This window comes from Mesoplodon densirostris, chromosome 7 (assembly GCF_025265405.1).
Source record: "Mesoplodon densirostris isolate mMesDen1 chromosome 7, mMesDen1 primary haplotype, whole genome shotgun sequence".
Classification (NCBI taxonomy): Eukaryota; Metazoa; Chordata; class Mammalia; order Artiodactyla; family Ziphiidae; genus Mesoplodon; species Mesoplodon densirostris.
The window spans coordinates 47,121,719-47,147,605 of NC_082667.1; the positions used below are offsets into that span (position 1 = coordinate 47,121,719).

The window sequence follows — 25,887 nt, forward strand, 5'->3', positions numbered from 1 at the left end:
GTGGAATGTGAGAGCACTGAAAGGGCCCTGAAAATAGCTTTACCAAAGACTGCCACTGACTGATTCTTTAGGATCAAAGCCAGGGTTCCATCTGAATGGCACTTGGGTGTGTAGCTATAAGTGGGCAGAGACACCCTCTCCCCTTTTCTGTCCACAAAGAGAACCTTAGGAAGGCATGTCCCTGAGATATTTCCCCAAACTCCAGCTTAGCCCAGGAGGGAAATGGTGTACTTGGAGCTAGGTATATTACCATGGGCAGATGAACTCTGTGACCCTCAGTCTCCTCATCTGTCAAATCAGTCCTCACTTAACTTATGGAATTGCTGTGGCAGTCTCATAAGATAATAGATAGCAAGGGATAAATTGATCTTTGTTATGTAAGGGTCACATGATATTGCCATTATTGTTCTTCTCAAATGAGCTCAGATAGCTTTGAGGGGCAGATCTCTGATGCATGGAGTGGACTCCCAGATCCTTCTCTGGGAGGGATGCCTGTGGGCTTTGGAAGCCCTTAGAAAATTGGTAGAGTGGAGAAATAGTCAAATGTTACTGGGCAGTTGTGGGAGGCCCATGAGGTGGGGCAGGGAGGCAAACTCGGAGAAGAGAAAATCATTGAAAGAGTCCTGGAGGAAGGGACTTGACCTGAAAAGACTACGGGCTTTGGAGTCATACTGTCTGGGTTTGAACCCTAGCTAGCTCCTCCCTTTCTGGCTGTATGATTCAGGCAAGTTACTTGTCCATTCCATCTGTAAAACAGGCATGATTTTGTTGTTGTTGTTGTTTTTTGTTTTTGCGGTACACGGGCCTCTCACTGTTGTGGCCTCTCCCGTTGCGGAGCACAGGCTCCGGATGCGCAGGCTCAGCGGCCATGGCTCATGGGCCCAGCCGCTCCGCGGCATGTGGGATCTTCCCGGACCAGGGCACGAACCCATGTCGCCTGCATCAGCAGGCGGACTCTCAACCACTGCGCCACCAGGGAAGCCCAGGCATGATTTTTATATATCTATTTTTAAAAAGTTGTTACAAAGATATTAAATAATGTAGTTAAATAGAGCCTAAATAGTAAATGTCAGTGAATAATGACTATTATTAAGGCTCACCGACTTCAGTATAATGCAACAGAAAATACTTGTTCATACAAGTACTGCATGGGATCGCTTACACGTGGAATCTTTAAAAAAGTTGAATACATAGAGACAAAGAGTAGAATGGTGGTTGCCAGGGGCTGGGGATGGAGCAAATATGGAGAGGTTGGTAAAGGGTATAAACTTTCAGTTATAAGGATCTGATCTAATGTATAACATGGTGACTGTAGTTGATAATACTGTATTGTATAATTGAAATTTACTAAGAGAATAGTACTAAGTGTTCTCACACATACAAAAGGGTAAATATGTGAGGTGATGGATATATTAATTAATTCAATGCAGAGAATCCTTTCATGATGTGTATGTATATCAAATCATCAGACTGTACACTTTAAATATATTATAGTTTTATTTGTCAATTATACCTCAATAAAGCTAAAAAAATTAGTGGTCGTAGAGGAAATGCCAGGTCATAGACTGAAAGGGACTCTGAGCTCACCTAAATTAATGGATATGGAAGCTGAGGCCCCCAGAGGCTGGCCCAGAGTCAAACAGCTATTGGTGGCAGAATTGAGCTCCCAACAAAAGTCTTCAAAGGGTAGAGTCATGTCTTCTCCGTCACACTTCTAAGACACTTCCCAGGACCGACACCTGGTTACAGGTCTCAGATTCCATGACCCAGAGGCATATCCAGCCTTCAAACTGTGTGTTTGTGGAACAGTATGTGCAGATGCTCCAACGGTGGCAGAGGGTGGTACAGACTGGAAGCCAGGTTGGCACTGCCAGACTTAGGGGCCTGTGTCTCAGAGCCAGAGAAGAGGCCAAAGGGTCAGATCACCAAGTCTTTCTTAGAAGAGGGGGAGACCGTAGGGTTTTAGAAGACAGAACAAGCAACTCAGTCAGAATTGTGTTTTAGAAAACTCACTCCAACAGTACTGTGAGGACACCACCTGGCCTGGCCTGCCCAGGACAACACCCATGCATGGATAACAGTTTATGAAGTACTTTTGTGTGTATGTGTTGGGGGTAGGCAAGGCTGTTCCACTGGAGTCTGATTCCTTGGTTCAGGTTCTCATTCTTCTCATTTGATTCTCACAACGGCCCTCAGAGGGAGGCAAAGAGGATATTATCACCCCCATCCTACAGATAAGGAAAACAGAGGGGCAGAGGTAAAGCAGCTTGTCTGAACTTGACTGGGCATGAAACTGGGTGCTAATTCCAGTACTTTCTTTGTACATTGCACTGGATTATGTATGGTGTAACCGTGTCAGTAGTAAAAGTCTTCCACTCCAAATTAAATCAAAATACATTGAGGACAAGAGACACAGTAGATGCTTAAATACTTGTTATTTTTTTCTACTACAAACCACAAAGTTTAATAATGAATTTCTATAACCAATTTTAACAAATGTAGTTTCCCATAACAAATATTTATAGTTTCAAGGGTATAAGACAGCTGTACTTAGAAATATGAAAACAAACTTTTTAGTATCATAAGAAGTCTCTGAATAAGCAACAGACACTGAGCTTTAAGATAAGAAGATAAGCTACAGAATGGGAGAAAATGTTTACAAGTCATATACCTGATAATGATTTAGTGTCCAGAATATATAAAGAACTCTTACAAGTCAACAACAAAAAGACAAAAATAAAACAAAACAACAAAAAACATAAACCAAAAAGCTAACTAAAAAAATGAGCAAAGTACTTGAATAGACCTTTCTCCAAAGAAGGTATACAGATGGCTAGTAATGCAGGAAAAGATGCTCAACATCATTAATCATTAAGGAAATGAATACCAAAATCGCAATGAGATACCACTTCACACCCATTAAGGATGGTTTGACCCATCCCATCATCATCCAAGACCTAGTTCTGATGGGGGAAATAGAAGACATAAAGAAAAAGGAGAGAAAGTACAGAAAATGAAAGCAGAAGAGAGAGGCAAAATGATATAATAAATGAACATTGCACTCAGAATGAAGTTTAAGTCTAAACTCTGCCACTTCCTACACACATGATCTTGGCCACATCATGGAACCTTTCTGAAACTTCAGTTTCCTCAGCTGTAATGTGAAAGAGGTAGACCAGATGAACGTTGAGGTCCCTTCCATCCCTGGCATCTTACGATTCTACATGTAGGTAAGAAACTTTCTTAAAGTCTCTCAGGCTCTTCTGAGAGTAAGAAAGAAGGAGGTCAGAGCATAAGCATGACTTGGAGGTATTATGGGATGAATTTTGAGTGGGAACTAGTAGGAGTAGCCAGTCCTTCTGGTTAAACGTTTTCCTGGGCTTTACTGAGTAAAGTCCGAAACCTGTACTTTCAAAATGGAGAAAGGGGAGACTTGGCTTCAAATATATTTCATTTGACTACGATGAAAGTGTTAAAATTGCACAAGTAGGAAATTTATAGGGCACTTTACATTCTGCTCATTTTTGCACTAGTCAGAAGAGACTGAAATTCAGTATGTTCTCAAATTAGCTAAAGAAACCCCTTGTCAGAGAGCCCTCAATCCATCTGGTTATCATTATTAAAGTATTATAGGGTGTGTATGCTTTTCATAGGAAAAAAATGAATAATCCCTTCAAATATGTAATTTCATAGGTTTTAAAATGTGAAGGCAACCGTTAAGGGAGCTATCAAAGCAGTCTGGGGCACAGAGTGAGTTGTCAGGGGAAACATATAAGAGCGTTTTCAATAACTGAAGGTCCAACCATTTCTAATGCCAAGGCCCAGGATTTTATGAACACTTCTTGGAATTCTAAAGACTGTCGTTTTCATTGCATGGAGGGATCTGAACCAAAAAGATAAATTCTAAACCATCTGGACCATATTAGAATATCTGGGGCCTCAAAGGTATAGAGAGGGGCTCACCCAGATCTGCCTTCGAACATGACTGCCCTCCCAAAGCACAGCACAGCTGAGCTTCTGTTCCTGTAGCTGTGGCATTTTGTTCCAAGAGCACTGTGCCCTGTGCCAGCCTCACCTCTTAGACATCAACCCAAACAAGAAAACATTTTCCCTTAAGCAAGGTGTAGTAGAAACAATGAGGGCCTGGAGTCAGACAGACCTTGAGCCAGATGCAAGCTCCCAGCCCTCAACGCTCGTGAGCTTTGTGACCTTGGGCCAGCACAGTGCGTGGTTCATAGAAGGCATTCAGTAAATCCCTCTTGACCTGAACTGTTGAACCATGCTGATTACTTACTTGATTTGATCATCAGTTTCCTTCTTATAAGATACTGTTTAAGAGCACAAGCTTTAAAGGCAGAACAACTGGGATCTGATCCTTGCTTTATAAGTACTTAATCTCTCTATGCCTCAGTTTCTTCATCTGTCAAATGGAGATGATAGTATCTACATCATAAGCTGATTATGATGACCACAGGAGTCAAAAGTTCTTAAAACAGTGTCTGATACAGAGTAAGCACTATGTATGGATGTATTGTAAAAAGAGAATTCTGAAAATTTCTAACACATGATAAACACTCTGAAAATATTATGTATATAATATTTTCACTTTCTTTCTTGATATTTTATTGACTTATTTTTATATATTTCCATACATTTTATAAGACCCTGCCAAAGTCTTCAACATCCTCCAAAGGCCTCCATGAAAAAGAATAAAACTCCTTTCTACTGCTCAGTGCTTTGTAGCTTACCACGTGCTTTGGTGACAGACTCCCATTTGATCCTGACCCTAACCCCTACCTGTAGGGATCCTACCTGGCTTGTTCTGGCTGATCCCCCAAAGAAGTCTGGCCTTTGGCTGGAGAAACTCACTGCTGACTTTTCGCCCAGACACATCAAGCCCTAACAGAACATGGATTTGTCATCATTATTTCTGGCTTCCTTGCAGAGTAGAGGAGGTGATTCCACTGTTGTCATCCCTGACTTGGGGCTGGGATTGTTTTCTCACTGGAGGGAAAAAAAACAACTTTGAAACTTACCATTTGGATGGGAATTTAAATGTCTCTTCAGTTTACTTGTGTTTTGTGAGGTGGTGAATAAATGGGGGAGAGAGTGAAGGGGAAATGTCCTTAAGGAATGCAACATAGCCATGAACTGTTATGAAATTGTCAAAAATTTTTGAACCAGAATACTCAGTGCTGGTGATCATGCAGTAAGACAGATACTGATGTACTGCTAGTGGGATTGTAAGTTGCTCCAGCCTTTCAGAAGGTGATTTGGCAATATGCCTAAGGAGACTTAAAAATGTTTAGATTTCTCTAGAACATAAGACTCTTTTTTTTTTTTTTTTTTTTTAGCGGTACGCAGGCCTCTCACTGTTGTGGCCTCTCCCGTTGCGGAGCACAGGCTCCGGACGTGCAGGCTCAGCGGCCATGGCTCATGAGCCCAGCCGCTCCGCGGCATGTGGGATCTTCCCGGACCAGGGCACGATCCCGTGTCCCCTGCATCGGCAGGCGGACTCTCAACCACTGCGCCACCAAGGAAGCCCTAGGTGTGACTTTTATTTAATTTTTCTTAACTTCTCAGTGTACAATAAGCATATATTACTTTTAAACTTAAAAAAAAAAAGATATGTTACAAAATCCCTATTGAGGTTAGAGTTAGATGGAGACCAGGCTTGTGACCCAGCTCTTCAACCTGCTGGTTGTGTGCTGATGTTCCAAAGACTTTATGTGGTTCATGTGATATATGTAAAAGTGTTGTTTTACAAAATGCTAAGCATAAAATTAATGTATGAAATGATAGCTGTTGTTCTTACGACCATTGTAGCAAAGTAGCATCTTTTGAGAAGGGTGTCCAGAGCGTTGTAATATCCTTTTGTGACCGGTGTTAAAATTCCCAGCAGGCTGGGAAAGGCATCGTCAGTTCCTACAGTGGGGGAGACACCATCTGTTTTGTATATTACGGTGCCTGGCAATTCAGGTGCCGGCTGACTTCTACCGCGTGAGTAAAGAAAGGTTGAGTCCTTCGGGGACAGGAGTGCTTCGGACATCTTTTTCCTGGGCTCCGCAGGTTTCTTAGTATGAAGGAGGTGAAGAGCGAGCGGGATCGGGGGAGCCGACGAAGGCACCGGGACGGGGACATGGTGGTGGTGGTGAAGCAGGAGCGCCTCAGCCCGGAATCCGCGCCTCCCGTGCACCGCCGCCCGGACTCCTCCGGCGGTAGTCCGTCCCCACCAGCCGGCGAGTCGGGCCGCCCGAGTCACCACGGGAACCGAGCCCGAGGAGGTAGCCGATCTCCAGCCAGAAAGAAAAACAAGTCCTCAGGGAGAAGAAGCAAGACTCCCCGGAGTAAGAGAAGCCGAAGTCCTCACCACTCAGCAGTCAAAGTAAAGCAGGAACGTGAGGATCATCCCCGGAGAGGCCGGGAGGATCGGCCGCACCGAGAACCCTCAGGACAGGAACACAGGCGAGCTAGGAACAGTGACCGAGACAGACACCGTGGCCACTTCCACCAGAGGAGAAGCTCGGACGAGAGGCCCGGCAGCGGGCAGCCTCAGGGACGGGATCGAGATGCCCAGAACCTACAGGCGCAGGAAGGTGAGCGGGAGTTTCACAACGCCCAGCGCCGGGAGCACCGCCAGAAGAACGAAGCCGGCAGTAACGCATCTCAGGACTCACTTCCTCAGCCTGGCCCTGGCGGCAACAACAAAGACAAAGAAGTGCCTGTTAAAGAAAAGCCAAGCTTTGAACTTTCTGGGGCACTTCTTGAGGACACCAACACCTTTCGGGGTGTAGTCATTAAATACAGCGAGCCCCTGGAAGCACGTATCCCCCAAAAACGGTGGCGTCTCTACCCCTTTAAAAATGATGAGGTGCTTCCAGTGATGTACATCCACCGACAGAGCGCTTACCTCCTGGGCCGACACCGCCGCATCGCAGACATTCCCATCGGTCACCCCTCCTGCTCAAAGCAGCACGCCGTCTTTCAGTACCGGCTTGTGGAATATACCCGCGCTGATGGGACAGTTGGCCGCAGGGTGAAGCCCTACATCATTGACCTTGGCTCAGGCAATGGAACGTTCCTGAACAACAAGCGAATTGAGCCACAGAGATACTACGAACTGAAGGAAAAGGATGTCCTTAAATTTGGGTTCAGCAGCAGAGAGTACGTTCTGCTCCACGAGTCCTCGGACACCTCTGAAGTAGACAGGAAAGAAGACGAGGATGACGAGGAGGAGGAGGAAGTATCTGACAGCTAGCAAACTGAAACACAAGCCAGACTCTCGAGAGACCGTTTCTTTCTGCGAAAGCTTTGGGACTGACTCAGAGGGCGCCCCCGTGCTCTCTGTGACGCCTCTTATTGCCTTAAGTCTTTCTTCTGTTGCTGACCAGCTTATGTTTCAGTGTAAGAAAACTGACTTATGTTTGGTTGAACTTTTTTCTGCGGCACATCAGCCACGTGCACATGCTGTGGGCATTTGTTTTCTGAACAGTCTCACCAACACATTGTGTTTTAGTAGAAGCATCGTGGCTTGAGTTGGTGCTTTCAGAACTACTGTGCAGGAAACTATAAAGCCCTGGTTGAAGGGGAATTATGGCTTGCTTTCTTTGTACAGTTACTTTATTTATATTGTTGTTAAGCTTTGGGGACTGGGTTTGTTTTTGTCTTGGGGGCAAACCCCTAAACAGAGAATCTTACTAAGCTTTGGTTATCACCAAAACAGCCTCCAGAGTATATACCAAAGCTTTGACCTGGTTGAGCTCTTGAGTCATAGAAATTGATTTTGCACTTCGTTGTTTGGGGGTGGGCAGGGGGGTGGGGGAGATTTACCACATGACCTCATTATTGACTGTTGGACTTAAACGGATGCTTTGTGGAGCCTGCTTAAGCTTATGACTGTACAGGAAGGTCATGGCCACTGCCAGTGGGTGCTGATTACATGTCACGAGAGGCTGAAATGGGTCGTGGATCTGTTTCCTGTGAGAGAACTCTGATTTCTCCATGGAGCATGTACAGAACAATTTTGATCTTCAACTTTGCATTTTTATTTAGAGGTTATCTCCATTCTTCCTTCTTTGAGAAACACACTGTCATTTATGTGGCAGGGTCCTTGCTTTATTCTAACAACGTGTATGTGTTGTGCGGTTTACATGTTTCCATCTTTTTAAAAAAATGTTCGGAGAGGTTGTATTTACCTGGGCAATTGGGAATTGCCCAGTTTCCTAATTTTCCACCAGAGGAATATGTGTAAGTAGGAAAGTCATAACTGCTTACATCTATTTGTGTGTGTGTGTGTGTGCGTGTGTATGTATGTATATATTTAAAAAATTGTGTGTGAAAGAGCTGCATATTGATTTTCCTATGAGAATGTTTTGTGATGTAAATGTAATACTGCATTACAGGCAAAGGCCTCCCTGCATTTGAAGAGCAGGTTTTCATTTATATGTATTTTTGGAATAAAAAATAATAAAACTTGTAAATATAAAAAAAAAAAAAGAAAAAAAAAAAAAAAGAAAGGTTGAGGGGGCTTCCCTGGCGACACAGTGGTTGAGAGTCCACCTGCCGATGCAGGGGACACGGATTCGTGTCCCGGTCCGGGAAGATCCCACATGCCGCAGAGCGGCTGGGCCCGTGAGCCATGGCCGCTGAGCCTGCGCGTCCAGAGCCTGTGCTCCACAACGGGAGAGGCCACAACAGTGAGAGGCCCGTGTACCACAAAAAAAAAAAAAAAAAGAAAGAAAGGTTGAGGAATTGCTGACCTGCCACGTTAACTTGTCAGGGTAACAGTGACCTGTACTCTTGTGTACACAAGTGAGTCATTTTCCTGGATGTGAGCCTAGCCCACCATCATCATCTCCATGCAGCTTCTTTGTTCTCTTTTCACACACAGTCGCGCTGAATCCTCGTAATAACCGTGTGCAGAGGGGTCTGTATTATGCCAGGTTTATAGATGAGAAAGCTGAGGCCAATGGAAGGGCAAACAGGCTGCCCAAGGTCACAGACTTAGCCACCCATGGAACCAGGATTCAAATGCAGGTCTCTTTGGGTCATAAGTTCTGTAGTCTTCCCCTTCCTGGATTTCCTTCCAGAGGAGTGACTAGAAAGTGTATTCTCCAGGTCGTACTGAATTGGGGAGACTTCCTTGGACATTCCAGACAGCACTGCTCTAACCTTCTCTGTTTTGTTGCTAGCCAGAAACAGAGAGAACCCGACATCATCTCCAAATCTGGAGAGGAACTGCATAAAATGCTCCTTTGTTACCGGTTTCAGGAGCAACCCTTAGATACATGGCTTACATCAGATGTCGGGGCTGAGCTAGCCACATCCAGCAATTGTCTAGCAAAACCATGTCGCCCCATCAGTCACAGTAAAACTCCCTGTGTTTGCCTGCTGAAGGCCACAGGCCTCCCACTTCTCTCTCCTTGGATGTAGTGAGGAAGTCACCACAGTTGGGGAAGTGCTCCTTGACCTTTACCATAGCCTTTTACCTCTTGAAGATGGAGTCCGTTTACGTTGTTCTTCCAAGTGGTATTTGTTCGACAAAGCTCAATAGTCATCCTGGTATAAGTGAAATATTCTCCCTCCTAACGCCTGAGGAGCCAGGTCTGAGAGTATGCTGAGAGCTGGGTTATTGTGAGCTTTGTGATCCAGTGGACTGGCTCTTTAGAGAAAAGCAGCAGTCCCCTGCGGGTAATAACCCAGTGCCATTCTTGCTCGAGTGACCGAATTCCCTGGACTCACCTGCCCACCCATTGTCATGGTGACTGTAATAAAGGGATGGGCCAGTGAAGAAGCTGGACTGGCTGGGGAAATAAAAAGAGGGAACGTGGTCATAGGTCCTGCCCAGGTGGGTTCAGGCAGGCTTGGACTCGGGGTGAGATTTTGTTCACAGGAGGTGTATTAGTTTGCTGGAGCTGCCATAACAAAGTAGCACAGACTGGATGCCTTAAACAACAGAAATTTATTTTCTCACAGTTCTGAAGAGTAGAAGTCCAAGGTCGAGGTGTCGGCAGATTTGATTTCTTCTGAGGTCTCTCTCTTTGGCTTGCATGGGGCCGTCTTCTCCCTGTGTCTGCATGTGGACTCTCTCTTCTGAGTCTGTGTCCTAATTGCCTCTTCTTTAAGGACACCAGTCAGAGTGGCTTAAGGTGCACCCAAACTACCCCATTTTAACTTAATTACCTCTTTAAAAACCCTACCTCCAAATACAGCCATATTCTGAAGTACAGGGGTTAGGACTTCAACATATGAATTTTGGAGGACACAACATAACAGGGAGCCTGCAGAAAATCGGAATAGAACAACCAGAACTGAGCAATCACTTAGCACATTCCGAACCACAAGGGCTGATGTCAACAACTCTGATGCTGGAGTGGCTCATCACACCCCAGGAACAGAGTGGCATCGTAAAGACTGTGAGGACCCTGGCCTCATGGATGCCCACGTGATGCTGAGCAACAGACATGGGCGCTGGCCCCAGTCTCCCAGGCCTGGGGAAGGTCTTCTACCTTTCCCCACATGGCTCCGTACACTGGGAGGCTCCCGTCTTGCGTCCTCTCCTTCTGAAATGTACCTTGAAGCCATCCCTTCTCTTCCACTTCGTTTCCTCCGCTCTGCTTGGTATAGAGCATCTTTCTTCTTCACATGGACCACGGCCACAGCCTATCACTGCCTCGAGCCTCCAGCCTCTGCCCCTCCCCATCCGTCCACTCACCTGCCAGAGGGCTCTTCACTGTGAAGGTTGGGTCGAACGGGCGGGCTTGCCTTCCCCATCGCCTACAGGATCATTAGCATTCCTTAACAGGGCACATGAGACCGTGCCTGAAAGCCCTCAGTGGCTTCTCACCGCCCGCAGAGTAATACAATTAGCAAAGCTTGCAAACCCCATTTCAATCTGGTCAACTCTATCCCTCCAGCCTGACTGCCCCTCAGTCCCACCCCCAATGTGGTCCAGCACCCCACATCTGCTCCTCTTCCCTCAGGTGCTCCGTGCCTGCCCTGCTTCCGTCTCCTGCCTCCAGGCTTGAAGAACTGTCCAAAGTCAAGGTCTAATTCAAATGTTGCTTTTCAGTGACGCCTTCCCCACCGCTCCCACAGCCCTCAAGGAGCATTGTTCTCTCCCCGCTCTGTACTCCCTTAGCACTTGATACATTTCTGTGTCTGTGCTTGACATCTTGAACTGATTCATTTTCTTTACTTTATCTCCATTATTAGGATGGGAGCTCCTTAACAAAAGGACTTTCTCCTATCCATCCCTATATCCCCACAGCCCCGCACATAGTAGGTGCTCTGTAGACCCTTGCTAGAGTGTAAATAGACGAAGTTGTAGGGTGTGTGTGGGGGGTGTCTCTCTATGACCTTATGATGGGCCGGGCTTGTCAGGTTCTCTGATGATGTCCTTTTCAAACTGGAGTGATGAGCTCTTCCAAGACAGTGTCCATGACCATCCCGTCTGCAGCAGCACTTCTGTCCTCTGAGGGCTGGGTTCCCTCCCCATTTGGGACAGTCAGCAGGAGTGCTATGAAGTGCAGTGTAAGTTATGTTAAAATTAGGCATGAGAAAATGGAGCTGGAGATAGAGGCTGCAAACACCACTCACCTCAAGAGCCCCATCACTGCGATGTCATGTGTAAGGAGAACCAGGACGTGTGGGGACCAGGCGGCAGCAGCTTAGCTGTTGGAGCTCTGGCCCAGGTAGAACACAATGTGAGTACTTGGCAAGTGAATGCCCTCATCCGTGTCGTTCCTCCTGCCTTCCAAGAACAAGATGCAGGAGAATGTTCTACCAGTGGTCAGAAGCAGAAGAGATGCAAGTACTTGCCTTGTCACGGAAAAGAGCAAAGCAGGAAGAGATGTAAGGGAGAAAAATTTAGCCCAGTATTCTTTTCAAACAATTTTCTTAGCCACAGAACCTTTTATTCACACAAAATCTCAAATAAGGAAGCTCAATGAATATCATAAAAGCTGAGTTAAGCTGCATGGGAGAAGCAAGACAGACACCTATTCTCACGACACTCCCCACTCAACACCTCTGTGGAACCTCTGAGGACCCACTAGGGTCTTCAAAGTCCAGACTGGCATCTCCTAATCTAGTTGTCCAACCTCGGAGACTAATATTTATTCTTTCATCCATTTGCGTGCTCTCTCTCTCTCTCTCCCCTTTCTCTTTCTCCAAACATTTATTCAGCTCCTACTACAAGCCAAGCACTAAGGTAAAAATAAGTAGGACACAGTACCTGCCATAAGGAAACCTCGGCATCTAAATGGGGAGACAGACTTGTAAACAAACACTTGCAGCAAATTGACACGTATTTTTAGAGCTCCAGGACGGTGCAGGGGACAGCGAGGTTACCAAGAAAGGAGAGAGCAATTGATCTCCAGTCAGTGCCCAAAATAAGGTTGCCTGAATTACCAAGCCAGTGAGATTTATTCCCTACCCCAGCTGCCGCTAACGGAATAAAAGAGGAAGCTTTTCTGTTAAGAGCCTGTGCACTGCCCGGGGCCGCCCAGCTCAGCACCAGCAGTGCAGAGAGCACAGGGCAGGCGCTGGGAGGGGAGGGAGGGCAGGAGGAGGAAATCTCTCTCCAGCCTCAGGACCCACAGCTGCTGCTTCACAATGAGCAGGGCCAGTGCTTGGGCCCTGGTTCTTTTGTCCCAGGCCACTGGGGAGTTAGGAAAGCCATTGTGCCCAGAGATCTTTAAATAACATTGTCACTCACAAGTAAACCTTAGGGAAGCCCAGCCTTTCTTTCACCAGAAATGAATTGAGCCCATTAGTAGAGGAAAGGGCCCTGCCCTCCCCTTCGTATTTTAGTGCCTGCACGGGCTGTGGAGACGGCCAGGCCCTCACACTCAGAGCTACCATTTTTGCCTGCACACAGCCCGAGTCCCAGGACGATGCTCACCCTGGAGCTTGATGTGTTTGCACTTCCTGTTCTGCTGAGCCACAGGTTTTGAGGATGAGATATGTGACTTCATGCGGTCATTTTCTACTGGTCTCCTTTGATTTAGGAGCCTGGAGAGGACACGAACTTAGTCACCTTGGGTTTCCTCGGCAACCCAGCTGTGTTTATGGGGGACTGAGCTAGTAACTACTTATAGTGGGAGCACCTGAAAATTTCGGAAATAATTAGTATACACTAGCAAACAGCACTTGTTATATTATTTTGAGAGAAGTTAAGAAAGGGAGGGAATTACATAATGCGTATGAAGGGTGCATTCTGAGCCAGGCACCGAGCAGCATGCCAGGCTCCCTAGATTATTATACTAGCAATTATTGAGATATTATGTATGCAATGTTTCTCTCTCTCCCTGTGATCTGCAAGCTCCAGGAGGGCAAGGACTGTGCCCCTCTTGTGCACTGCTACAGTCCAGCTCCTAGCACAGTGCCTGGAACCCAGTAAGGCACACAGTACCTAGGTTGAACGAATATACGAATGATCTTGTATGATCTTCTGATCATCTTGTGGAATTGGTATTATTAACCCCTTTTACAGATTAATAAATTGAGAGTCTAAGAAGTTGAGTAACTTGCTTAAGGTCACACAGTCACTAACTCTGAGAGTATTAACCCAGGGCTTTCAAACTGAGCCCTTGTCTATACTTGAACCTGAAAGTACTCACCTTTTTTTTTTTTTTTTTGCATAGGAAAACAGAAAAGGGAAGGAATCCTTTTTTCCAGTGCTCTAGGAACGACTCTCGTTCTGCCTTCTTTCTAGAAGAGAGAGACAGGTTACTCTCTCATAATTATAATTTTATGTCTTACCAGGTCTTTCTCTAAATGGGTGAGGAGGACACTTGCTGACATGAATGGTGAATGGTGGCCTTTTCCACTGCCTTTCTTTTGGGGTATGATTCTGACTGTAACAATGAAAACATTTGTGGAAAAGGAGGAAGGTATGGACTGGAGTAGTCATGAAAGGCTTTATTCCAGGGCTAAGACTTGAGTTAGTTCTCAGGGATGAGTAGGATGTACCCCGAGGGTTGAGGCTGGACTCTCCATGAATAGTTTGATCCAAAGCATGGAGGGGGCAATGAGGAGAGCAAAGAGACGCACTTGTCTGGAACAGACGTAACCAGGGATCATGCCTTGTCCCCACTTAAAAGCCTGCAGGAGCTCCCTAAGTCACAGGGCCCTCAGCTGGACCCCAAAGCCCTCCATGACCTGGGCCTGCCTGCCCTGTGCCTGCCCAGGTCTCTGGCCTGATCTCCACCACTGCTCTGCCCAGCAGCCCCACTGAAGCAAGCTGCACTGGCCCTGTGCAGCACACCTCCCAGGCCTCTGCGTCTTTGCGCATGCTGATTCTCTTACCTGGAGTACCTCCCCTCCCCTTGCCCATCGGCAGAACTTCTACGTGATCTCAACTAGACATGACCTCCTTTGCAAAGCCCTCCTGTCTACCTCCTTTGTAACCCCAAGCGATTAGCCCCCTTCTCCTCACATTCCCAGCTGCTCCTTTATTTGCGTCTCTTTCTCTGTCAAACTATCATGTCTGTACATCCTTGCCCCTGACCCAGCTTTCCATTCTCCACCCCATACCCTTCCACTTGGATTTCAGGAATAATGACCTTCTCTTACATCTTCAGTCCCTTCCAGGACGTTATCTCCACCTCCATCTATTAACTTAAACCTACCCCCAACCTGAGTTGACTGTTTCTCCCAAACCCTTCTCATGCTGCTTTCACAGTCCTCAACCTTCCAAGTCAGGACAAAGGTAGATAGATAGCCTTTTATTCCTCAAGAATAAAAACTTGTAGAACTGCCCTTTCCCATCCTCTTATTTAAACAAATAACTTCCACAGCAACAAAAACCGCTTCTCTGTGCCTTTTCTAAGAGTTTGCGCTATTTAGAGAGACTGACCTTTTCTTCTTTTCATCACTGTCGTTTACCACCTTCCATTCATCGAGGACCTTGGCACCAGCTTATAGACTTCTTCCACCCCAATCCTGCCATCATCTTGGATGACTTCAGCATCAAAGGGCTGGTTCCTCCAAAACCCAGGCCTCTCCCAACTGGAATACCTTCCCTCTGCATTTCCCCTCAGCCATTCCCACAGTCACACCCTGGACCTTGGCATCATGTGAAATTCCTCTCTGTGAATCACTGAAATCATAGAATCATAGGTATCAGTGATTCTAACAACATTCTCTGACCAGAGATGCTGCCTGGTCAGCCATGCCCTCTGAACTCACCACAGTCTCCAGGCCACTCAGCCCTCTGCCTATGCCAGTCATCGCTCCTGCCCACGGACCTAGTCCATTCCTGCTTCAGGTCCATGGTCCATCATTCGGGCTCTTCCTGACAGTACCCTCAGCGTTGTGCCTCTATGTCTTTTCATTGAACTCTTGAGAAAAATCACAACCCTCGATAACATAGCATGATGTGGAGAAAGCAAACAATTCAGTTTTGCTTTCTCCATGCCATGCTAGAGGAAAACACGCAGCAGGAAATAGTGTACAACTGTATATTTATTGTCACCAACCTCAGCTGAGCCCTTTCAGTGCTCAGAAGTCTCCTGTTTCTCTGACCACCTTGCTCTCACCCTCTCACAACTTTTCTTTCAAAACTTCCCTACTCTGAAATCTCCAACCCTCACTCCCGGCAGATAATTTCCCCATTGAGCCTGTAAGCACACAGCACCTTCACTTGTGCATCCCTCCTTCCCTTCTGCTACAGCTGCTGAGGTGGCCTCCTCTATGGCCAGTCCCCGCCGGCCAGGCTGTGGCTCCCATTCTCTCCCTTCTTGAGGAATCCACCCCCTCAGCATCTAAACAGGCTCACGTCTCTCCACCGTAAACCACTCTTCATTAGTAGCTGACCTTCTTGTAAGAAGGTGCATTTGCTGATTCCCTCTCCTACCGTCCTGCTCTCTCTTCAAACCACCGAAGTCCAACTGCAGCCGACCTTCACTGGCTTACAGGGAACCTCCACTTGGCTAAATCCAGCAGACAGTTTTCAGTCCTCGTATTACTTGACCTCTCAGAGAAATTCAGCAGAGTTGACCACTCCTGCCTTCCTGAAGCACTGTTCTCTTGGGCCATCTTCTGGTTCCCCTTCTACCTTTCGGCTCCTTCTTCTCAGTCTGCTCCCCTGGCTTATACTCTTTTATCCAGCCTTCAAATGCTGGAGTTTCTTAAAGCTTAGACCTAGGATTCTTTCTCACTCTGAACTCTCTCCGTAGAGGAATATATCCCCACTGTGGTTTCAGATACCACTGATTTGCTAACGGTTTTCAAATTCATTATCTAGCCCTATCCAGATTTCCAGACACCCAGCTGACTGCCTGACATTTCCAGGTGGATGTTTCAAAGGTTGTCAAACTCACTGTGTACCAAGTTCAATATGAGATGCGTTCCTTTCCTTCCAGCCCCTCCTCCACCGCAAAATCCTCATTGCTTAGCGTCCCATCTCCCAGCCACCACAGTCATCCACCCGGTTACCATGGCAGTGATATCGCCCCAATTCTCTTCGCTGTAGCCATAGTGATCTTCCCCAGACACACACACACACACACAGAGCAAATTATGTCTCTTCTGTTTAAAACCTTTCTGTTCTTGAGGCTGAAAACCTAAGTCCTTAGCAAAGTTGCCCACACACTGTACCATCTTGGTCCTGCCTCCCCTTTCTGAGCCTTGAACATGCTGTTTCTTCTCCATTTAGGATGTTTCTCTGCTCATCTCTGTCCTGGCACTTGGCCTAATTAACTCTTTGTTTGTCTTTCATATCACATCTCAAAGGTTGCTTCCTTAGGGAAGGCTCTCCTAGTCACCCTTCCCCCAAAGGAAACTACATCAGGGCTCCCAGTTCCTTCCATGCTTTCATAGCATCCTCTGCATCTGCTCTGTAGTATTTCTTATCATGAAATAATTACGTGGTAATTATTTATTGACTACTTGTCTTCCCTACGGGGATGGGAACTTCTCTTTCACACAGCTGCATCCCCACGCCTAGCACATTACCTTGCACAAAGTAGCTACTTAACAAATTTTTGTCAAATGAATGGCACCCCCTTGTTTTGTTACTTTGAATGAATGATGAATCACTTTGTCTTGTGTCATCTGTGTTAATTTTCCTTACTGGAAAGTGAGCTGGGCTTTGCCATCTCTCACCTGTGCCTAGAATTATGTACGTCACACAGTACCTGCTAGTTGAATGCGTGAATGAGTGGATGATGGTTCGGTTGAGTAAGAAGGGTGGACCAGGTGGCGGACAGCTCAGCAGAGGCAGCAGTGAGAAAAGCTTCCTAAGGTCCTTATCTGCAAGCCTCAGGTTGTCTGCTTTGCATTAACTTTCATCCATAAAAATGCTTCAGAGATTTGTTCCCTATAAAAGCCAGTCACTGGTTTTGATTTCTCACCAATGTTTAATGATCTTGATTTCTCACCAATGTTTAACTAACCAGAATGCCCAGATACTTAACTTGAAGCTTCTGTTCTCTTTCTCTCCCTTTCTTTCTTTCTCTCTTTTTTTTTTTTTTTCCTGGCAAAATAACAGAGAAATCCCTTTGATTCAGACCCAGTGGAAAGAACTCGGCTCCTGTCTTCTGCATAGGGGTGGCAGCCGATTTTCTCTCTGTTATAAACTTACCCAGTGCCAGGACTCTCGTCGGGGTTTTCCACTAGGGACAAAGAGAGACCTTGCTAGACAACAGTGTGTGAGGATTAGTGCCATCGTTGTGCTTTGGCCGTATGCAATCTTCGTATTTTCAGGCAATAGCATTAACAGATAATTATATTAAAGAGCAGCATTTTCCTTCTTGTCATTCCTGCTCATCCCGAAAGAGAAATCTTTGCTAATAAGTCAGCTTCCACCCACCTCACCCCCACCTCCTTCAGAAATTCTCCTGATTGCGTTTCTATTGAGATATTTCCCCAGGACAATATACTCACCTATACTCCTGAATTTGTGTGCAGTGGATGAGAATTTGGGCAAAACTTTTGTCTCCTCTTCTGGGGCAGTTCCTCATTATCACCGGGGGTGCAGGTGAAAAGCCCCGACTCTGCAGGAATCAGCATTCACAGGTACAGGCCAAGGACTTGAATTTTAAACCAGCAACCCAGGTGCTCCCCAGGTACACTGAATTTTGAGAATTTTAAGTTTAGATCAATAACCTTTCATCCTTCTATGCACTAGAGTGATTAGTGGACAGGCATAGAAGAGCATGCTCAGCAGAGGCACCAGCACGCGTACACACACACAGGCATGAAAATGCCCACTTCCTCTGGGAATGGTAAAGGAGTTTGCTATGTTGAGGGCTTCTCATGGAGGTTGGCAGGAGATGAAGCCAAGAATGATGCACAGCTTATGAAAAGCGCTGCAGGCTTTGATAAAGATTTTTTATTGAATTATAGTTATTTACAGTATTTCAGGTGTGCAGCAAAGTGATTCAGTTACACACACACACACATAACAGACACATATATTCTTTCTCAGATTCTTTTCCCTTATAGGTTATTTTCTTTTATATATAAATTTTATTTATTTATTTATTTATTTTTGGCTGTGTTGGGTCTTTGTTGCTGCAAGCGGGCTTTCTCTAGTTGTGGTGAGTGGGAGCTACTGTTTGTTGCAGGGTGTGGGCTTCTCATTGCGGTGGCTTCCCTTATTGTAGAGCACTGGCTCTAGGCGCGCGGGCTTCAGTAGTTGTGGCACGCGGGGTCAGTAGTTGTGGCTCACGGGTTCTAGAGCACAGGCTCAGTAGTTGTGGCACATGGGCTTAGTTGCTCCACAGCATGTGGGATCTTCCCGGACCAGGGCTCGAATCCTCATTGGCAGGCGGATTCTTAACCACTGCATCACCAGGGAAGTCCCTCCCTTATAGGTTATTATGATATATTGAATATAGTTCCCTATGCTATGCAGTAGGTTCTTGTTGTTTATCTATTTTATATATAGTATTGTGTTACCTGTTAATCCCAGATTCCTAATTTATCCCATCCCCCTTTCCCTTTTGGTAACCATAAGTTTGTTTTCTATGTCTGTGAGTCTATTTCTGTTTTTTAAATAAGTTCACATCATTTTTTTAGATTCCACATATAAATCATATCATATATTTGTCTTTGTTTTACTTATGTCACTTAGTATTGAATATGATAAGCTCTAGGTCAGATAAAGATGTTTTAAGTTAGAGAGTGAAATTATGAAATTTGGTTTTTGGAAAATGTCAGTCTGGCAAGTTCTGAAAGGTGTATTCCAGGGGTGGGACGATGAGAGCGAGGAATGGGAGGGGTTGAGACTGGAGGCCAGGACTTGCAGAACCATTCGTTTATGAGCAGACCGGGGATGATGTCGATCTTAAATAAAGGAGGATGAGAATGAGGAAGGTGGATAAAAGAGGAATCTCAAACTCTGTCTCAAACTATTCAGAAGATAGAACATCACCTAGATTTGGTAATGACTGCAAATTTGGGCTGAGTTGTGAGGAATCCAGGATGATTCAAAGTTCTAATGAGCTACCGGGTGATACCATTGGTGAGTAGAGAGTGTGGGAGGGAGGTTTGGCCTGGAAGATGAGTTTGATTTGCAACATGTGGTGTTTGACAGGCCTATGAGACATGTAGGTCGGGATGCCCAGGAAGCAGATGGATGTCTGTGTCTGGAATTGAAATGATTCTGGAGACATAATACAAAGCATTGCTTTTGCCAACAAATTATCACCCAACCTGCTTTGTTTGAAATAACGATAGCTGACATTTACTTAGTGAGTCCTTACTAAGCATCAGATGCACTGCTACATGTGACACACATTATGAAGTGCATACCGTTATCAGCTCGGTTTTACAGAGGAGGAACCTGAAACCTGAAAAGTTCGGTAATGTACCCAGGTGCATCTAGTAAGGGTCAGAGCTGGCATTCAGTCTTTTGCAGTCAGACTCCATCACTCATAATCATTATCCTGTGCTACGGTGTTTCTCAAAACCGTTTAAACCACAACCTTCAGTTAAAAATACACTTTACAGGCTTCCCTAGTGGCACAGTGGTTGAGAGTACGCCTGCCAATGCAGGGGACACGGGTTCGTGCCCTGGTCCGGGAAGATCCCATATGCCGAGCGGCTGGGCCCGTGAGCCATGGCCGCTGAGCCTGCGCATCCAGAACCTGTGCTCCGCAACGGGAGAGGCAAAAAAAATATATACACTTTACATCACAAGCCAGTACACAGATACACAATATACACGCACACATACGTGCACACACATACACTTGAAATTAAGCAAAAGTTTAGCAAAACGACACTTGTCCATGCTAAGTGTGATACAACCTGGTATTTTCTGCTCAAGTCTACATCATTTTTTAAATATTGGTTGCTCCCTATTAAATTGATTTCACAGTCAGAGCTGGTTTGATAAACTTAGCCATATTTATTTCTCCTGGGGTGAATATTTCCCTTCTATTCCCAGCCCTTGTCATTCTCCCACCTTTGGGGAACGAACACTAAATGTTGCTGAATGCTTTTCCCCTTTCCCTCTAGAGAAGGTGTTAAATGTAATAGGCTGGGGTCTAGTGGCATAAGGCGAGCCAAGAAAGTCTCACTTTAGTAGACTGATCAAACTGTCTTTAATGTGGCTGACAAACGTTATTGCAAAATGTTCAAATCACAACAAAGGATGCAAAATGATGTGTGCAAAATAGTGATTACAAATATGGACTTCAGTGGCACACAGACCTGAGTCTGTATTCCAGCTCCACAGCTTATTAACTATACAACCTTGGGCAGATATTTTACTTCATATGGATATTGTAGAAGGATAAAATTCAAAGAGTGCCTTGGTTCATTCAGTATCTACACAGCCTGTCCTTTAGTAGGCACCAAAAAATGGTACTAAAATCTTGATTAATTTAATAGAAGTTATAAAATATAAACCAACCCACAAACTGAATATTCATCTATAAAAGCAAATTAAATTTCCAGACTATTCAACAATGACCCAATCAGTCATTCAGTGGTGTATTTAGTCAATCAGAATAAATTTAGAATAAGCTGTTCGTTTGTCCTTTAAAGGAGACTTTAAATATTGACTGTACTTATCACAGGATAGAGGTTTTACAAGAGCTTAGTAGCTAATGACACTATATATAGTCTTGGGCATAGAGCTGTTTATTTTGAGACATTTGGAGGAGAGATCACCCTGCAGTTCTCTGTGAATGTCAACATCACTTCCTTCAGAGGACATAATGTCACTCTAGAATAGCCGAGCCACAATTGTAGGAATTCTAGTGACCTTTTAGGAAATCACCAATAGAAAAGAACGATTTGATTAACTAAGTACCTGTGGACCCTAAGCACAGAGGTCCCAGAGCTGATCATGTTTCTGAGCTGAGAAATTTTTTAAGAGATTCTCAAATTCATTAAGTGCAAGGATTAGACTCTATCTCAGGAGGAAATAATGAAACCATTTAATGTTGATGATGTAAACTAAGCACTAGTAAGAAAAACTCATGTGGTTTGAGGTTCTACATTTCTCCTTTCCCTTTCTTTTAATATAAATCTAATTTAAAAAGTGGAAATACAGTTCCGAAAGCATTCCCAGTACTTCAGCTTTTAACTTTCAGCCCTGCCTCCTGCTGTCACCACAGAGAAGGAGACTGGTTACCCTGATCCCCTGTATGCACATCGGTCATCTGTCTCCTGGGCAGAATGACCTCCTCCCTGGTTCACCTGATGGGGGGGCGGAGTTGAGGTCAAGGCCCAGGAGGAGGACGATTTGGTTAACATCAGGGCTGGAACAGGTTAACAACAACCTGCTGGATAGTTGCCCTGTAAGATGAACTTGTCCTTAGTCGGCCTCACGTCCAGCGCTGGCACCCCTACCCACTTGACGGCACGCACCAGGCATGCACGCACAATGCCTGTTCAGTGTCTGTTTGCTTTATTCCTCCTGGTCATAGTTCACTTTTTGACCCAGTCCTCCCAGGCTGGGCCCGTCAGGGAGCCGTGTAGCTGTTGGAGGAAGGAAGCGGTACTCCCCTGTCCTCAGCGGCTCCCCTGCCCATCGCCTTCCTGTGCCATTACCCTGTGGAGGTTCAGCTGAGTTAGAGGGCCATCAGGGTGCCAAGAATAATATTATTTAAGTTTTAAATCATAGCCTCTTGGGAAGAGAGGGTCATGAAGCATTCAAACCGCCGCAGGGAATTTTGCCAACAGAATGATTCATAAGCCTTCCAAGTAGCCACCTCTGTTCCCTTGTTCAGTTAGGACAAAATCCTAGAGTCACCAAGGATTTCAGAAGTAGACTCCTCCATTTCTCTTCCACGTTGGTCCGTATCCAACAACTTCGTGTAAACTAGTCTCCAACGGCAAAACAATCGAAAGAGCCATTATTGTCGCATGCTTTTGACTGGCTTGTACTAGCCACACGCCCTCAGCATGACATTGACCCACCTGGGCCTCAATTGCCTCTTCTATAAATGGGGATAATAACACCTGCCCTGTTTGGACATAAACCACAGGAGACCATTTTAGAAACAATAAAGCAGTAAAAATATGCAAGACGTGCTCGGCAGAGGGGCACACAATTCATTAGACATCGTCACTGCCCGCAAAAACCTTATTGTCTTGCAGGGAAAACAGACAAGAAAGGAAATAAATACCATAAAGTGCAATTGCTAAGTTGCTTAGTCGCAGCCTTTTTAAAATCTTTTTGCCACATCTTTGAATTTACAAAGAGATGCCAGCATCTCAGTGTTCTTATTCGACTGACACAACCACCCAGTGAATGCAGCAAACTCAGAGAGGTGCAGCCACTTTCTCCAGAATCACACAGCCAGAAAGTAGAGGGACTGAATGTAGAGCTTCTTTCTTATGGTTCCCTTCCCCCATACGGGCTGTGTGAGGGCAGCACCTCTGCATCCTGCTCGTTATCCCATGGAAGGAAAATGGAAGTGTAATCCCACCAGAACAAGAACTGTGCACGTCATAGGTGGAACGGTTACAGGCAGCCTCCATACATTTGCAGCACCAAAGCTCAGTCTCTGAGCCCAAAACTTGTTTCGGGTTGGTTCTGGGCAGTAAGGAGTAGCGTATCGTCCACTCTCCTTTCTGGAATTTACACTGTGTTTCTGGATCTGTAATTTTGCACCTGATCACAGAAGTATGTCTGGGAGGAAGGCCATTCTCCGGGCTGTGTCTGCTAAGACTTCCCGATGCCTGTGTTTCTAAGACCCCCCCTATATCCATCCCAGACGTGTGCTCAGGGGCCCTCATAAACCTGGGGTTCAGTCAGAGAACAGCAGCCTCAGTAATCCCACTTCCTATCTCCAACTGGAGTCCACGTCCCCCTAACTCATAAAAGTCCCAAACATTGAGTGCTGAATTACTAGGGCAGAAGGAGGAGGAGATGCCTTCCGGTCCCCTAACAGCTGGTCAGCTTCCACTGTACAGTTTCGGAGCTGACTGCCCCCAGCTCTGTCCCGGCAGCGGCTCCTCTCTGCCATTGACTGATGGAAGAAGCTGGCCAGCTGTAGCATAAGCAGTCAGCTCAGAGCATGACGTAATGCTGCTGGAACAGAAACCCTTACTGGTGCACGTGTGCCTGCTAATCCTTCCTTCCAGTAACGACGCTGCTCTGAGGAAACGTGGCTACGTGTATGTCATGAGCCAAGTACATAATCGCAGATGTACGAACACTCCTGTTTGCAGATAGGCTGACCAGCCTGGTGCTAATACAGAGGAGCACTTAGCAGTGGCGGAACCGTTAAGGTAACTGGCTCCATTTGCAGAAGCAGAATTATTCTATCTCCAGTCAAATCAAAGCCAACTCAGTCAACAACCTGTTTAATCTGTCCAGTCTCAGGAGCAGCTAATTAGCACAGAGGAATGAGTGTGAACTTTGGAAGCGTATGGATCTGGGTTCTACTCCTGGTTTTTCCATCGACCTACTGTGTGGCCTTGGGCAAGTTACCCCTCTGGCCTCAGTTTCCTAGTCCATAAAATGGGGATAATAATCCTCGGATTGTTAACTCAGGGTTGCCATGAGGGTTAAATGAGATGGCCAGTATCAAGTGCCTGTCTCAGTGCCTGACCCAACCCAGTGGATGTTCAGTGAAAGCTAACGGTTGCTCTTGTTATTGGTGATGATATTTTTGTGCTACAGCCTGTTGTTAGCTGCTTCAGAGTGTCTGCTTCCCATTACCTCAGGTTTATTATCTGGTCCTTAACGGTCAAGAAATCAAACAGGAAATGCCCTTCATGTGCTAAATTGTATGACACTGACTGAGAGAAGATGGAGAGCTGCATGAGATGGGGCAACAGGGAAGGCCTCCTGGAGGGACAGCCTCTACTGGGGATTGGAAGATGGATGGAGGGGGGAAGCGGTCAGAGCAAGGTGGACAGGGGTCCTGACGTGAGTCAGAGCATGGCAGCCAGAGCGAGTGTGCCTGTTGGGTGGGGTGGAGGACGGGGCGAGTTCATGGAGCCTTGCCTGGGCCATCGGACAAGCGGTTACGCTGGATGTGGTGACGGCACTTCAGCCTCTGTTCCTCCATCTGCCTTCTGCAGGATGAGCCCCTGACCACCCTTCAGGGCTTATCTCATGCATTGCTAATGAGCTCTCTCGTGTCACCCCGCCCCATGAACAAATAGTAATGGTAATAAGGAGAACAGTTGGCGTTCACTGAGCACCTCCTGTGTGCCAGTACCCGTGCTGAGCATTTCACTCACGTCATTTCATTTAATCCCACAGACACGAAACAGGCAGCATTCCATTTCATAGGTTGGAAAAGTGGCCTGCCCGAGGCGGAGGCCCAGGATCACCAGATTAATCCGGTAGATTAATCCAGTAGACAGTTAATCTACTGTCTTTGCCAGTAGACTCAGGAGCATAGTCACCGGCTCTAATTCCTTTCAGGACTCCCTAGTGCCTAACAGGGTACACCTAGCACAAAGTAGGAACTCATAAATGTTTGAAGAATGAATGAGAAGAGATTGTCAAGCGTCCAGCAAGGCTCTGGATCCAGAGGCAATAGGCAGATCACCAAGAGGGGCTTGGGAGACCTCAGGTTGGGAAAGGTCAGTTTTTGAGGAGCACTGGGAAGCCTGGGTCTCTGGACAGCAGGAGGCTGATGGGCTCACTGCCTTTGATGGTGGGATCTATTCAAATATCTTCTCTCTGATGCCAGTAAGTTTGTCCTGGGTTGAGCCCACGGGTGGAATTTACTGGCTGAGCCAGAGGTGCTCATTCAGGGAAGATGATAAAATAGGTTGATGGTTAAAAGATTAACACTGGTACAGCGTAGGCACTGACCAATCAAAACAGCAGGATCTTGAAGCCACCTGCTTTGCCAAACATTAACCCATTGGTTGCTGGATCTTGGGGAGGTTCCAAAGGTTCCCTGGGAGAAGCCAGAGCAGGTTGGGAGGGGCACCTGACTGGGGGGAGTAGTCAGAGCAGTGGCTCTGTAGCGATTCAAATATTTCAAAAGAGTCATAAATAGTAGGTCCTTACTGGTGTGTCCTGGCTGAACACCACAAGGTTGCTCTCTGCTAAGAAAGTCAGCCATTTTTTAAAAGCCATTTGTCCTATTTTGAGGACTTTGTTAAAACTAGATAATATGACCCCAAACTCTATTTAACTAGGCATACAGAAACTGTAGATTCTCAATGTAGTAAGAATGAATAAGGACCCCCACTATCAACTCCTCCAAGTTGTACAAACCCTACTCTTACCTTAGGACTTCTGGTATACCTTATGGGAATTGTGACTTTTTGACATAGAGACCAAGAGCCTGAGTGCCAATTAGTGAAGTTTATTTCTTTCGTAGAGAAATGTAAGTTCTAATACTTTTCCCTTACACCCTAGTGAATCGTCTTGTGCCTATCCTATTTTGGAAGCCATGGTAAAGCTAAAGTGCCTGCATTTCTGCTTTGCAAACTTGTAAATCTGAAGTTGCC

General features: G+C 45.9%; 2 protein-coding genes across 2 annotated transcripts in view; both read left to right on the plus strand.

Annotated features, from left to right (window-relative positions):
• Window positions 1-25,887, plus strand: part of ME3 (malic enzyme 3) — a 202,260-nt gene that overhangs the window by 66,181 nt on the left and 110,192 nt on the right. The gene's annotated exons all lie outside the window — the stretch shown is intronic.
• Window positions 6,035-7,361, plus strand: LOC132493905 (smad nuclear-interacting protein 1-like). Its single transcript, XM_060104830.1, has one exon. The coding sequence runs from the start codon at window positions 6,080-6,082 to the stop codon at window positions 7,256-7,258; it is 1,179 nt and encodes a 392-aa protein (XP_059960813.1). The 5' UTR covers window positions 6,035-6,079; the 3' UTR covers window positions 7,259-7,361.